The sequence below is a fragment of the Macaca thibetana genome, chromosome 12, assembly GCF_024542745.1.
Source record: "Macaca thibetana thibetana isolate TM-01 chromosome 12, ASM2454274v1, whole genome shotgun sequence".
Classification (NCBI taxonomy): Eukaryota; Metazoa; Chordata; class Mammalia; order Primates; family Cercopithecidae; genus Macaca; species Macaca thibetana.
This window is the reverse complement of record NC_065589.1, coordinates 78,169,485-78,186,096: the sequence shown is the minus strand read 5'-3', so window position 1 is coordinate 78,186,096 and position 16,612 is coordinate 78,169,485. Positions and strand designations below refer to the sequence as shown.

Sequence of the window (16,612 nt, the reverse complement as noted above, 5' to 3'; positions counted from 1 at the left end):
TGGAAGATGAGGTTGCAGTGAGATGAGATCACGCCACTGCACTCCAGCCTGGGCAACAGAGCCAGATCCTGTCATTATCATCATCATCATCATCATCATAACAAAAATAATATAACTGCAAAAAATTGAACTACAAGATACTTAAACAGACAAAATTGTAATAGTTAAAAAGTGTTGGGATAGTCAAGACAGCATGGATCCTAGTGTTAGTTCAACAACTACTTTTATGTTTTACCAAATTGTTTCCAAATTATAAGTTTCAGGAGAAGTCCTTTCCTTACCCAAGAGCAGTCCTTCACAACACATTATTTGTAATACAATATTGGCAGTCTTTAGCTTATGAATTGATTACAAAGTTCTCATAAGAATGAAGTATTTGGAACAAGCACCACCACCTTTTTGGCTTTAGAAAACAGACTGTAAATATCTACATAGGAAGTCCACAAAATCCTAAAGGGCATAGTACAAATTCTTTAATCATTCAAAGGTTATGAATATTCTCTAGACACTGGAATCACAGTACAAGTATTATAGTATATCTGTTCTCATAGATCTAACACTCTACTGGATGTACTAAACCAAGTGTCAGCAAACCACAATGTGCAGGTCAAAATGGGCCCACAGTCTGTTTTTGTAAATAAAGTTGTATTATAAAATAGCCATGCCCATTTGTTTATATAACGTCTCAGGCTACTTTTGTGTTAGTTACAACAGCAGAATGGAGTAGCGTGACCACACCTACTATATAGGAATAGCCCACAAAGCCTACTATTTTTACTTCCTGGCCCATGACAGAAAAAGTTTATCAGCTCATGTACTAGAACATAAAATAGAAATAAAGTAAATGCATGAGATAATTTCAAATAATGAATGAATGTTTAATAGCATTGGTAATACAGGACTTATTTCTATAGAAACTTTCATACCCAACTTGGAATTCAGGGATACTTACCAATTTTTTGCTTCGCTTTCCATAGACTCTCATTGTTGACACAGACTTATATTTTCATTCATATCATCAACAGAACAACATAGTCTCTGAGTCTTTCTTAATACTGTCAGCCCTTAAGGAAAGCACACTAAAAAATCTTTGGTATCATGTGCTTTCCCCAAATGTCAGGTGATTCTAAGCTGTTAGTTCATACTTAAGAATAAGGCACTGAACTGCAGTGTGAAAATCCTATTTTTATGGCTGGAGGTGTAGGTTCATGGGATTCACTTTAGGGTAATTGGGGAGCCAGACATCTGCATCCCACCTCAAAAGGGAAATGCACGTATTAGTAAAAAGTTATTCTCCAATTTCTTGACTAGAGATATAAACCTGGTTACTGGCTTTTGGGAACTTGACAGGGAAATGGGGCTAGAAATCTCGCCATTCGGTATGCCACTTTTATTTTAGTGCCTCTGTTTTCATATGGCATGTCACCCTCAGCAAGCTCCCAGGCCTGCAGTCCCTCTGATGCAGTTCTTCCAGACAAGGAGTCTCCTGCAGAGATGGGGAAGGATTCACTCTTGGATACTGTGTGGTCTTGAAGTCAAACATTACATTACATAGATTTCAGATCATCCCGTGTTCAGCCCCCATTTCTACTTTCTGTGGTCGCTGCCTACTCCTGGGCCAGTCCAGTCTTTATAAGATAAGGAGTATGTTTCTCAATGGTCTCTCACACCTCCCTTCTCCTCCCCCACATACAAGTAGCACCCTATTACTTGTATATATATAAAGAAAAATAAATAAATAAAAGGCTCTAAGTCCCTCAATTCAAAAACAATTCTCAGGAATACATTTCAATTCTCAAAATACATTCCCTGTGTCTTTATTAGATGGTTGCATATTATTTAAGAGTTTTACATCCTTCTTTTGAGCCACAGGCTATGCCCATAAATGTATCTATATTGCCCATGTTTTGGCTTTAAACAGTACATTTTTAATTTCATCCAGAGAGAGACTAGCAAAACGGTCTTGTGGAAGTTGATTTTTTGGTAATATGGTACTCTACAAGAGCAATTGGATGGCACATACCAATTCTAGACTTGGAAATAGTACTTTCTTTGATAGTAAATAAAGTTAAGAAGGATTAGGTAATGTCTAGTTAAATACAATTATAAATACAGTTTAGCTGGAGGAGGAGAGAACTTTCATTGCCAACTGACTGGGTAACTGTCTGCTGTTGTCTATGAGTAAATGATGATACATGCAGACTGTATTTCTTTCTCTTTATATATAAATGTGTCAAGTAATAAATGTAAAAACATTGACACTTATTCTTCCAACATCTTTTACTTCTTAAATACACAGTTTTCTTGAATCTCTGCCAGAAATACATAAGTTAACAAGACAAATGGCTGGGTGCGGTGGCTCACGCCTATAATCCCAGCACTTTAGGAGGCTGAGGCGGGCGGATTACGAGGTCACGAGATCAAAGCCATCCTGGCTAACACGGTGAAACCCCGTCTCTACTAAAAATACAAAAATTAGCCGGGCGTGGTGGCGGGCGCCTGTAGTCCCAGCTACTTGGGAGGCTGAGGCAGGAGAATGGCGTGAACCCAGGAGGCGGAGCTTGTAGTGAGCTGAGATCACACCACTGCACTCCAGCCTGGGTGACAGAGCAAGACTCCGTCTCAAAAAACAAAACAAAACAAAAATACAAAAAATTATTAAAGTTTTGTTTCGTTTTTATCCCTATTTTTGTGCCATAATTATCATCCTTTATGTATAAACATATAAATGTTAAAAAAATACATTTTTGATTTTTTAAAAAAGTTAGAACAATTTGATACTTTGTGTAGAAATATTGGTATTTCTGTGACAAATTAATTTTCTAATCTAATAAATGGGGTGGACAATTGGTCAAGAATATTAATATAATGGCCTATTCCCTCAGTCACTTTATTTATCTAGAAACTTTACACACTATATCAGATTTCATAAGAAAAAAATTGCCGACTATATCATGACCTTTGAACTCAACACTGCCTACATGTTTTCTACTAAAAATGCCTCTTTTAGAGGCAACTGAAAACCACAGAACTTCTTTATGACTTTATTCTCTCATTTTATAATTCCAGGTCCAATTCTTTATTCAATAATTTCAGAAGCCAAATTTGTCTTGAAAGTATTCCTATTCCCAGACAGATAAATGCAGCAATCCAGAAAGTTCTGCAATATACATAATTACATATGTGAATTTAATACTGCATATGAATTGTCTCTGGGGAAACAACTGAATTTTCAATAAGTGGTACTGGGAAAACTATCGGATGAAAAAGAAAAGTTGTGTATCTAACCTGATTCCTTACACCATAGTAAGCTCCATGTGGATCTTTATGTGGTTTGTGTTTTACAGTAATAAGCCCAATGGAATTTTCTGCACCACTGGAAATGTTCTATATCTGCACTGTCCAACACAGTGGTTACTGAGCTAGTGGACTCCCAAACCAAATTTTTAATTTATTCAACTTAATTTAAATTCAACGTAAGTAGGCACATGTGGTGAATGGCTGCCATAATGGATAGAGTAATTCTAACATGCTGGTTCTCAAGGTGTGATACATAGACCAGCAGCATCAGTATCTGCTGAGAACTTGTTAGAAATGCAAATTGTCAAGCCCCAGCCCAGATCATTAATTCCTCTGGGAACAAGGAACAGCAATTTGTGCTTTGACAGGCACTCCAGCCTATTCTGATCATACTGTAGTTTATGAAGTTTATGGAACTCTGATCTAGAGAGAAGAGAAAAAAAGAAAAAAGTAAAATATATAAAATATCAGGTGGTGATACATGCTCTGATAAAAAAATAAAATTTAAATTAAAAAAACAAAGAAAGAAGTTAGGAATGTCCTGATTGAAAAATGACACCAGAATAGAGAACTTGAAGGGCCTGGGATATCTGGGGAAAGATAGCTTTGACAAGTACAAAAACCCTGAGGCAGGAATGTGCTCTAAGTGTTTAAAGAAAAACAGAAACTAGTCAGCTAAGGTGAAAACAATAGGCACAAAATCAGTGATAATCTTGTAGTGTTTAAAGGCCTTTCAAGTGAAGACTTGAGATTTTACTGAGTGAGACAGAAAGCCTCCAAACAGTTCTGAGGAGTGATGTGATCCACTCTACTTTTTAAAAGGATTACATTCTGGTTTTTGTATTCAAAATAGCCTGGGGCAGCAGCTACAAGGTTATTGCAAAAATTTAGGTGGAAGATGGTGGTGGCCTAGACTACTCAGATTCCAGATACATTTTGTAGGGAGCTGATAGGATTGAAGCTAATGCAGAAAGGAGACAGAGACAGAAAGAGGAGCTAGCCAGTGGAAAGGGGCCAGGATTGGAGGGACATAACAAAGTGGCGGGGTTGCTGAAAGTACCCAACAGGAGATCTAAAATGCAAATTTCAATGGTCTGCTATGTGATGTGCTTACTGTAACTCTACAAAGCATCATTCTATATTATTACATCACAATGAATTTTGGGTAGCCTTGGGAGGTGTCAAATAATTTCAGATGGAATTTCAGAAGTAGAAACTGAAAAATATGAATCCAGAGGTGGTGAGACATAAAGTCAGAGCCAGAGGTGGCCCCAAGAACGTAAAACTCTTGGGAGTTTACGATAAGATTATAAAGGGGATTGAACCTTCCAGAAGTGGAACAGGGGTTCAGGCCAATCTTACTTAGATCTTAAGCAGCAGAGTGACCTCGACAAGTTATTTGGGTTCTGTGTGTACACGGATGTGAGCTCCCCTCTAGCAGGACCACATCTTAGTAATCTGTAGGTACTTGGCCAGGTCGCTGTTGTCGAATGAGGAATTTAGAGAAAACAGTGATTAATTCTGTTTGAAAGTCAATGGGCTCAAATGCATAGTAGACTAATACAACTGACACATGAGAAAGCATACTTGTTGAAAGGAGATTCATATGCTTTAGAAAAAAATAACATGGTGAAAGCTCTGTTGCTTTTTATAATTAGTAAGCTTGTTTTGCCTAAGCCATATCTTTACACAAAGGTGAAACATAAACATTAAATAGGGTTAAGATCTTTTCCAAAAACAGCCTCAGACTAGTTTGAATGCTTTAAATATTTAATTGAAGCCTCAGCATTCAGCACTGTAACACAGGAAAGCTGACCCTGACCACAAGATTTTGAGGTTGGGAATTACTGACTGTCTAGCTTTACCATAAAGGAGTCATAATGCTATAAAAGTCGGACATTAACTTTTAAGCAGTTCCTGCATCCAACAGAGACGCCACTGGGGTTAACTAGTCACAAAGTGCACCCACAGGAAATAAAATCATCTCTTGAATATACCTGGATGCCAAACTACTTCTGCCAAAGATAACAACTCTGGTTGGATAATCATCCCCCAGCCGATGCACCTGAAGGCAGTTGGCTAATGAGTTTGACCACGGGATCACCACAGAAAAGATGCCTGTCTTCCTGCTCCCTAAGGCGGGAGCACACGTGAGCAGTCCATCTAAAACTGGAGGCAAATTATTAAAAGTGGAAAAGGATTGAATGAACATTATAATCACTCCTCTATATTATTACACCACATTGAATTTTGGGTTATTTTATTACTCAGCGGAGTCTGCTTTGCATTAACAGTATTTACAGAATTTTTTCTCTTGTAAGATAATATAATAATTTTCTGGAGGGCTGAATTTTTTTTTAAGACTCTAAAAGCTCTTCTTTGAAATGAAGAAATCCCTATGAGATTTCCCACTTCTTTCAGAAATAGATAACAATTCCCTGTATTAGTTTCGTATCTGTACCTTGTAAGTGCACACCAACAACCCAATTATACATACCAGTAATCGTACAGAAATCTTAAAACATTCTCTATTGCTGAGTTTATCAATCTTATGCTAACCCATGTAGTTCATTAATGAGTTCAGGAATGAAGCAGTGCTCTGTCTGTGTGTGCAAGAAATGAAATGTACCAGGTACACAAAACAACTAGACCTAATCTCAAAATTGAGAATGCTTATTATGCTATAAGAAACATTTTGAAGAAAATACATGAAATTAAGATTTGAAGATAATTAGTAATAGGTCAGATTACTAAGCTGATAAGTTCTTAACATACTAAAAATAGATATTACTAAATGTAAAAAACCCCACAATTTTTAGAAAGTAACCACTTTGGACTCTATCTGGTCGTTTATCTTGGGTGTTATACTCACAGCTGATTATAAATAATTACCGTCATAAAAATGGTGATTTAAGAACACACCTACTAAACACACATACATGCCACTTATAAAAACAAAAATACCACAAATACATCTCACTATAACTGGGGCAATTTGAAAATAGACAAAGGATAAAATTTTATTGACATGAAAGATGGAAATCATTAACTGAAAAAAGGAGGTTACAAATAACATGTACAATATAATACCATATTGTTGTAAAAAAGAAGAGTGCACATACAGATGTGTGTACATACATACGTGTATACATAGATGTGCATGCCTAAGAATAAAAGGCTAGACACTACAACGTTAGAAGTTGCAATCGGCCTGCTTAATGAAATTGCATTTACAATTTTTTGGCTTATCTGTATTTTCCAACTTTCTAAAACATCTAACTATTGCAACTGTAATCACAAAAATTTAAAAACTAAAATTAGGGCTGAGCACGGTAGCTCACATCTGTAATCCCAGCACCTTGGGAGGCCAAGGCAGGACATCACTTGAGCCCGGAGTTTGAGGCTGCAGTGAGCTACAATCACACCACTGCACTCCTGCCTGGGCAATGGAGTGTGACCCTGTCGCTAGAAAAATTAAAAAATTAAATTAAGTTAAAAATCTGAAATTAAAGAGAGTCATTATTATAAAGCGTAGATGCCAGGACAGCAAAGGGAAGAGGGTGGCCCTGCCAGGAACAATGTTCTGAGGACATTTATGAATACTTTGTCACCCCTTTCCCAACCAGGGGAGCAGGCAGGTGACAGAGGCTGACATTCTCCTGGGCTCAGAGCCATGGGGGATATGGGAGGGCAGTGACAGAACCTAGATGACAGGATGATTAAAAACTCAAATAGTACCGATTAAAAACTCAAGTAGTACTGTTATGTTGAGGTACTTGCACAGTTAAATGCCAACTTTTGTTTTAAGCAGTTACAGCAGAATAAGGATCTACACCAAAATTTAAGCATCTTGTAGAGTTAAACATGGTTTGTACCACCCTATAGATGTTGGGCAGTTTTTTAAAAAGTACCCTATTATATACATATATTTATCATACATTTGTCATCACTAGACACTTCTCAAACATAAATATGACGTGAGCTTCAGAAATTTTTCTAGATCCATTCTGTTCTGTTACTCTTTTCTTTTTTTAGCAAAAACCCCACACTGATCCAACCATGAAAAAAAGATTTTGTCACTTTTTTTCATAGTCTACTTTTTCCCAATAGGTGGCGCTGTAATCCATGTAAAATGCTCCCAAGCTCCTTAGCGGACCCACCCTGTGCCAGTCAAAGCTCAGGCTCAACTCTGCTGTAAACCGGTGTTATGGGACAGGCAAATCAGGCCGAAAAGCATGTGCGACATGTCTCTGGGTTATTTTATGGGAAAAGCCCAGAGAGGTGAGGTGATTTGCTTAAGATCACACAGCAAGTCTAGAACAAACTGTAACTTCTAGTTGGGACTTCTAGCTTGGAGTTCTGTGCTTTCTTTGTGTTTTCAATTATGACATCTCACGTGTGCTCGAATCAAAACAAATTCCTATTTGTAGTAGGTGCGTAAAAGAAATATCCTCCTCTGTTATAAATGGTGCTTATTTCTTTCTCCCTCTTGTAGGAAAGAAAGTGTGATGGCATGGCCATAGAATGCTCTCTCTACAGGCTAAGAAGGATTCGTGTTAATCTTATCAGATTTCCCAAATTGAACATTTTGCTTTAAAAGTTTAGCCTGGAAAAAGGGAAGAGAAGAAAAAGGAACTAATACCTATTCAATGAGGAATAATTACCTATGAAGCAGATACCCGACTATAAGATGAAGACCTAGAATAATATACAAATGTACCCACATATTTCCTTAATCTATGTGGTTTCTTTTTTTTTTTTTTTTTTTGAGACGAAGTCTTGCTCTGTCGCCCGGGCTGGAGTGAAGTGGCCGGATCTCAGCTCACTGCAAGCTCCGCCTCCCGGGTTCCCGCCATTCTCCTGCCTCAGCCTCCCGAGTAGCTGTGACTACAGGCGCCCGCCACCTCGCCCGGCTAGTTTTTTGTATTTTTTAGTAAAGATGGGGTTTCACCGGGTTAGCCAGGATGGTCTCGATCTCCTGACCTCGTGATCCGCCCGTCTTGGCCTCCCAAAGTGCTGGGATTACAGGCTTGAGCCACCGCGCCCGGCCTCTATGTGGTTTCTATATCTGTTTAGTCTATAAGCTCACTTTCATTAAAAATTAACTTTTCCCAAGTACTAGCAGACACCATTGCTTATGCTGTTGTGAAGTACATAGCATCTTCTGAGAAGAAGAGCCACCAGTTCTGTAACAGTAGTATCCTTTAATGTTCATTTCTAGAAAGGCAAAGAATTGCTTTGTCTGGTGAAAAAGATGTTTATCGATTATATACATGATACACATACACACAGAAACAGGTTGAGTATCCCTTATCCAACGTGCTTGAGGCAGGAAGTGTTTCAGATTTCATATTTTTTTCAGATTTTGAAATATTTGCATTACACGAGTTGAGCATTCCTAATCTGGAAATCCAAAATCTGAAATGCTCCAATAAACATTTCCTTTGAGCATCATATTCGCACCAAAAAGTTCTGGAATTTGAAGCATTTGAGATTTTGGATTTGGTATACACAGTCTACATATACATAGATGCACACATTTATATATGTGTGCAAACATATATACATACACATAGACATACGTACACATACATCTGTACTACACTGTATCTTATATATAAATAAAATATTTTAATTCCTCCTTCTTTCAGTCCAACCATCCATGGTATCAGGATACTTAGAAACGCCCAAGAGTTTTCAGGTTAGCATGGCAAGCCCCCTTAATGTAAGCAGGGGCTCACAAAGGCAAGATAGTGGAGACATGGTGACTTTTGGTTATTAAAGAGATGACATCACTAAGAGATTAAAGAGATGGCATCACTAAGTCCTGGTACCAAAAATAGTTAAGCTGGCAGATGGCTGCCAACCTAATTCAGGATAGTCAGTTTCTCCCTGAGCATAAAGTCTATGAGCACCTCCAACCCTACTGTGTTCCCTAAACTGAACAAGCTCTTTTGTGAAAATCAATGCACAAACAAGTGCATTCTTCTGAAGATAACACTGTGCTTATATTTATCATACATTTGTCATCACTAGACACTTCTCAAACATAAATATGACGTGAAAAAACTGCATTAAAATCTTTTCAGAGTTACATATAGAACTCTGTTTATCTAAGAAACCCTCACACACTTAAAATTACTTTCCTTAGTCCCCCACCAAATTCTTGTATTATTCTGTTGAGATTTTTCATATTTCTTTTATATGGTAGTAACAAAGCCATGAAGAAAATTTATTTTTATCATTGAGTCTTCCCATTAGGCAGTTAACATTTATCAGTAGTAGTACATAATTTTCTATTTGAACATTTCTTTTTGTTGTTATTATTAAACAGTTTTGTGAAACAATAGGTCAGCAGCAGCTGTGACACTCAAGACATCCCTAATCACACTATAAAGATATCCCAAGTCACACTTTTAAGATATACCAAGTCAGACTCTTAAACATCTTGGATTGCATTAAGATATCCCAGAATCACACTTCCAAGATATTCAGAATCACACAACTACTTTAAATCACAAACACTTAAAATAGAAAATTAGTCATAGCATCAATGAGTCATGTCTGAATTATAAAATGACTGCAAACAAAGTCCCTAAATGTAACCCCATAGTAAAAACACTGATATACAGGCTGGGCAATGTGGGGGAAATCCCATCTCTACAAAAAATACAAGAATTAGCTAGGCGTGGTAGCACACGCCTGTGGTCCTAGCTACTTGGGAGGCTGGGGTGGGAAGACTGCTTGAGCCTGGGAGGCAGAAGCTGCAGGGAGCCCAGATCTTACCACTGCACTCCAACCTGGGTGACTGAAACCCTGTCTAAACAAACAAACAAACAAACAAACACACTGATATAAATTCTACTCTCAGAAAAACTCTTCAGCCCTAAACAAAATTTAAAAAGCAATCGAAATCTGGGGCATTCCTACCTTGCTCCCTGCCTGGAGAAAATATCTTTACTTAAAAGATTCTGGGTAAACAACTAGGACTCATTCCAAGTGCTTCTTCACACCATTTATGTTGCTACCTCCATCTACACATAAGTGTTTAGGAAGACAATATTCATTTTGATAAATTTATGAAATGCCTACTACATTGCAAGAAACTGTGCTAGGCACTATAAAGAAAAGTAATGATATTCTCATGGCTCTGTAGTTTCTTCGAAAGCTAAGACCTACACATACATTGCAGCAAAAAACAGTATGTAATAAATATGATATAAAGTGTCAGAAGAGTTTGGAAGCCAGAGTTAATCCTTGATTCCGGGGAGATCAGGGAGCCTTTATATAAAATATCTCACCTGAGCTATATAAACTAACTGGAGAAAATGAGGGTAGTGAGTTACACCAGGGGGGAAAAAAAGTTCATAAAAGTATGGAGGTGAAAGAAATAGAGTATTTGTAGAAGAACAAAGGAAGAGCAAAGAGTCATGTGGTGAAGCTTAAGATACACAAAGGAGGGCGGGGCACAGTGGTTCACGCCTGTAATTCCAGCACTTTGGGAGGCTGGGGGTGGTGGATCACCTAAGGTCAGGAGTTCGAGACCAGCCTGGCCAACATGGTGAAACCCCGTCTCTACTAAAAATACAAAAATTAGCTGGGCATGGTGGCATTCACCTGTAATCCCAGCTACTTGGGATACTGGGGCAGGAGAATTGCTTGAACCTGGGAGGTGGAGGTTGCAGTGAGCTGAGATCCCACTAATGCACTCCAGCCTGGGCGACAGAGCAAGACTCTGTCTCAAAAAAAAAAAAAAAAGAAAGAAAGAAAGAAAGGAGAGTGGTGGTGAAGGAAAAGCCTACTTAATTTTGGAGGAGAAAATAAGGTATCCCAATCTCCAGGCTAGGTAGTTTGGACTTCTTTAATCTGATATTGAATTGCTGTCCTGCAGTCTTTTATCAAAGGTAGTACCACAAACAGAGAGGCATTTTAGATTAATCTGAGGGTGCAAGGTAAATGAAGAGAGCCAGGGTTAAGAAAAGCAGTTCCCAATTAAAAACAAAACAAAACAAAACAAACAAACAAACAAACAAAAAACAAGGAAGCCAATCAATAGGTGCCAAGCCCTGATAGTATTTCATTTAATCATATTTAATCCTATCAATTCAGCTACAATCCATTTTCATAGATAAAAAAAAAAACTACAGCAATTCAAAATAGTTGGTGGCCCAGAAACACAAAGCTGATTGATGAAAAATTACTCAGATTTAGGGACCTGAGGAGGCAAACATGCTGGAAGGAGGGTAGGAAAAATCTAGGGTGCTTGTAAGTACAAATGTAGGAGAAATGTCTGATGCAGAATCTATCAGGTATAAAGAAAAAATAGATATGATGAAAATTTAGACATGAAGAAAAATGCAGCATCCTACAGAACAGTCATAAATTAGACTTGAGGAGGATGAAGAACTAATTCAGTTAAAGAGAAAGTGGATAAGCTAGATGTTTTAAAAGGTAGTATTCAAATAAGGAACCCTAAGATCTAAGAACTGGAACAGTTTTAAAATGATGAGATTCCACCATTCTCTGGTGGAAATAGGGAAGCTGACCATGGATCTCGGTTTCCAGAGTTGAGGAAAGAGAAGAAAAGTTAACTTGGGGTGGCATATGGAAAAGTCTAAAATAAATATGACGGGTGACAGGACAGAGAGAAAAAACATGCTCCTTATATTAAAGTCACTAAGGTTTAAAAAAAAATCTGAAGAACCCAGAGATTCACTTATAGCAAGCAGAGAATAAGGCAATATAAATAGATGACTGGTACATCCCCAAGAAGAAATTCTGAAGAGTATTTGTGATGAAACCAGCATCACCTGTAACCCTGAAGAACTAGAAAAAAAGGGTGACTTTTTTTTTTTTTTACTTACTTTGAATTCAGGAAAAATAAAATAAAATAAAAATAAAAAAAGGAATTGCCTTTGTTACCCCCAGCCAGATCCATTATCCTTTTAAAACCAGAGTAATATTATTTCAAGAATTGATGATAATGGTCGTTGTCTCTAACTTTCAAGATGCCCCTCTCACACGTACGAGGCCATCCACAGTTGCAGATGGGAGCCTACCAGAGACACAGTTTTCTCAATCTCATAAACAGGGTTCAATGTGTGATCTCCAAAATGACTTTCAATACAAAATAAATGGCAAAATGCAACTTCCTCAAATGTAATCAGAGCTAAATAACACTATATGATTTGCTAAAGCTGAACTATTTTGTTTTCATGTACTTTAAATAATCTGTAAAGTTACACATGATTTTAATGATACATCTTAAAATTAAGGGTACCTTAAATGAGGTTTTCTAGACAAAACCAGACTGTAAGAATGCAATACCCAACATATTCTTTTCCTTATACACAACACACACACACACACACAAACACACACACACACACACAGAGAGCGCTCAGGTCAAAACAGCTTAAATTTCTAAAACAGGATTCCTGATAACAAATAGGCAGTTGAAGGTGAAAGAACAAGGCCAAGTCTATAGTTCATGTAATTTTCCATTTCAAAGTGAAATGGAAAATTACACTTGGCTTTGTTCCATTTTTCCAATTTTCACAAAGGTATTTAAAAATATCAGTCTTCTAAATCACATCTTTCCTTTTTGCTGGGATAAAGTTTGATTTTACTTTTCTACTTAACTCACCCACATTTAAAATAAATTAATTAAATCATTCAATGAAATAAAAAAACTGCCAATTAATTTACAGACAGATTTAACTGTTTTGATAAATACAAAAGTATTTAATAAAGAGTAATAAAACTCTTAAAATTAAGAGTTTTGCAAACTTAAAGAAGCAGCTTAAAGAGGGAAGAAAAATTTGAGAAGAAAAGGATAGGATTTTCCTTTGGGTCACTGGGCTTGTTTTGTAAGTTCGGTTTACAAAATCAGTATAACTGATGGCCATTCCTCCAGGAAAGGCTTATTTTTTAAAACTTGTTAGATAACTAACGAGATATGAAAGGGTTCCAGATTTCAAGACATTTAATTGGGCTTGTGGAATTCACAGCACTGATATTAAAACATTGATAGAAAAATTTTAACACCATTTTAGCACTCTTTTTTTAACAGGTAACTAAACTGAGTGATAAATGAAGCGTTTTCTCAAAGAACAAACATCAAGACATATATCACAGAGGCTTTCAATGGTGGAATAAGAAGGGGAGGTCTTGATATTTCATTCACTCCAGCGTACCTGCCATGAACAGTAGTAGATTTGATAATATCCCCAGGTAGGACCACTGAGAGTTCAATGTCTTTATCTATCATGTTTTCTTTCTGTTCCATGATGAAAGCAGTGGATTCTACAGAATCAGCAGCTGAAGAGACATCAGCATATTTGGTCTCAGCTGGAGGAAGTGGTGCCTTGGCTTTTGGTTTTCTCCTAAAATATAAATAAAACACAAAAAATACAAAATATTTTATTTTTAAGGTAACTTTTTAATATGATCCAATTTTATAAACTCATATATATATGAGTTTATATATATATATAGCTGTTTTTCACATCTAGAAAAAATGTTCTAAAATGTTAACTGTTAGTGTCAGATGGTCAAATTAGGATTTTTTTTTTTCCTTTTCCAGTTAGCATTTTGTTTTGGTTTGAGTACTATGCCTATATTACTTGGACGTAAAAAGAAACATGATAAAGAGATTTTACACTGGCCTCTATTACATTCAGTTACTGTGTATTCACTCTAGCAAGTCAAGAGGAAAATTTATTTTCTTTGATGAGATAAATTACAAAAATCCTTAATGTTTCAGGATAAAGATCAGTATCTCACTCTCTCATTTCACAGTAACTCTTACCTTTGGGCCTTTCATCCTATTTGTTTCCGATGTAGTATGTTCTGCTTCTCCATTCAGACAAACCCTACCTTATCCTTCAAAGACTAGCTAAATCCACCCTGCTTGCCCCAAACTACCCCTTCCACAGAATTTCTTCCTTCTTTGAATTAATATAGCACATACCAATTCCATAGATGTAACTTTTTAAGTATTTTTTTCTGGGTACCAGTTTCAACTCTCTATCTACACTTATCACTCCCTGCAAAAGAAGAAGCATGAAGCATGCTAGCCAGATGTGGTGGCACACAGCAGAGATTCCAGCTACTCAGCAGACTGAGGTTGAGGGATGCATTGAGTCTAGGGGTTTGAGTCCAGCCTGGGCAACATGGTGAGACCCTAACTCAAAGAACAAAAGCAAGAAAGATGGCTGCATTTCCCACTGCACATAGATGGCTATATTTCCCACTGTACCTAGCAATGAACTATGATGGCTTGTTTGATAAATAGTATATCTGCTTCAATGAAAAACATTACTAATAATTTTCTAACAAATATTTTTGTGTCACTAAGACAACCTCTTAACTTATAACAGGAATAGTAGACATTCTGAACTTACATAGGCCAATCCAAAGATCTGATGGGTTGAAAAAGTAAAATGTGAAAATAAACTATAAGTAATGACATATTTATGGTTTTATTTGAAACACTGTGAATTAAAGTTTTTGAAAATATTACCTTTATAAAAGGCTAATTGGTTTTAGAAGAATGAATACTACTCCTTTCCACTCAGAAAAATATAGATTTCAATTCTTCCCATCCTTACTTGCTAGGCAAACATTAGAACCAAACAAGATCAAAAGGCTTCTTCGTAAGTAAATATATAACATCTACCTATTCGGAATTTTCAAAATTTAAGGTCTCATGACTCCAACTCCTTTAACATATGACTCATCATGAAAAGATTGAAGCGAGGTTCCTACATTGTACATTACAAGCCCTTAACTCTTAGTGGTATAATAATAGAACATATTATACTTCAGAAAAGACTTATTTTACAAGAGCAACAAAACTACATTTTTTTCATTATACTTTATGTTCTAGGGTACATGTGCACAACGTGAAGGTTTGTTACATATGTATACATGTGTCGTGTTGGTGTGCTGCACCCATTAACTTGTCATTTACATTAGGTATATCTCCGAATGCTATCCCTCCCCCATCCCCCCATCCCACAATAGGCCCTGGTGTGTGATGTTCCCCTTCCTGTGTCCAAGTGTTCTCATTGTTAAATTCCCACCTATGAGAACATGCAGTGTTTGGTTTTCTGTTCTTGTGATAGTTTGCTGAGAATGATGGTTTCCAGCTGCATCCATGTCCCTACAAAGGACATCAACTCATCCTTTGTTATGGCTGCATAGTATTCCATGGTGTATATGTGCCACATTTTTTAAATCCAGTCTGTCATTGATGGACATTTGGGTTGGTTCCAAGTCTTTGCTATTGTGAATAGTGCTGCAATAAACATATGTGTGCATGTGTCTTTATAGCAGCATGATTTATAATCCTTTGGGAATATACCCAGTAATGGGATGGCTGGGTCAAATGGTATTTCTAGTTCTAGATACTTGAGGAATCGCCACACTGTCTTCCATAATGGTTGAACTAGTTTACAGTCCCACCAACAGTGTAAAACTGTTCCTATTTCTCCACAACCTCTCCAGCCCCTGTTGTTTCCTGACTTTTTAATGATCATCATTCTAACTGCTGTGAGATGGTATCTCATTGTGATTTTGATTTGCATTTCTCTGATGGCTAGTGATGACGAGAATTTTTTCATGTGTCTGTTGGCTGCATAAATGTCTTCTTTTGAGAAGTGTCTGTTCAAATCCTTTGCCCACTTTTTCATGGGGTTGTTTTTTTCTTGTAAATTTGTTTGAGTTCTTTGTAGCTCTGTATAGTAGCCTTTTGTCAGATGAGTAGACTGCAAAAATTTTCTCCCATTCTGTAGGTTGCCTGTTCACTCTGATGGTAGTTTCTTTTGCTGTGCAGAAGCTCTTTAGTTGAATTAGATCCCATTTGTCAACTTTGGCTTTTGTTGCCATTGCTTTTGGTGTTTTAGACATGAAGTCCTTGCCCATGCCTATGTCCTGAACGGTATTGCCTAGGTTGTCTTCTAGGGTTTTTGTAGTTTTAGGTCTAACATTTAAGTCTTTAATTCATCTTGAATTAATTTTTGTATAAGGTGTAAGGAAGGGATCCAGTTTCAGCTTTCTACTTATGGCTAGGCAGTTTTCCCAGCATCATTTATTAAATAGGGAATCCTTTCCCATTTCTTGTTTTATGTCAGGTTTGTCAAAGATCAGATGGCTGTAGATGTGTGGTATTATTTCTGAGGGCTCTGTTCTGTTCCATTGGTCTATATCTCTGTTTTGGTACCAGTACCATGCTGTTTTGGTTACTGTAGCCTTGTAGTATAGTTTGAAGTCAGGTAGCGTGATGCCTCCAGCTTTGTTCTTTTGGCTT

General features: G+C 37.0%; 1 protein-coding gene across 8 annotated transcripts in view; it reads right to left on the bottom strand.

Moving 5' to 3' along the window:
• COBLL1 (cordon-bleu WH2 repeat protein like 1) overlaps positions 1 to 16,612 on the bottom strand; it is a 198,987-nt gene that overhangs the window by 85,423 nt on the left and 96,952 nt on the right. For all 8 annotated transcript variants that reach the window (XM_050752919.1, XM_050752917.1, XM_050752916.1 and 5 more), the window contains one exon: positions 13,497 to 13,685. In XM_050752919.1, the coding sequence (XP_050608876.1) occupies positions 13,497 to 13,685 (189 nt within the window). The remainder of the gene's footprint in view (positions 1 to 13,496; positions 13,686 to 16,612) is intronic.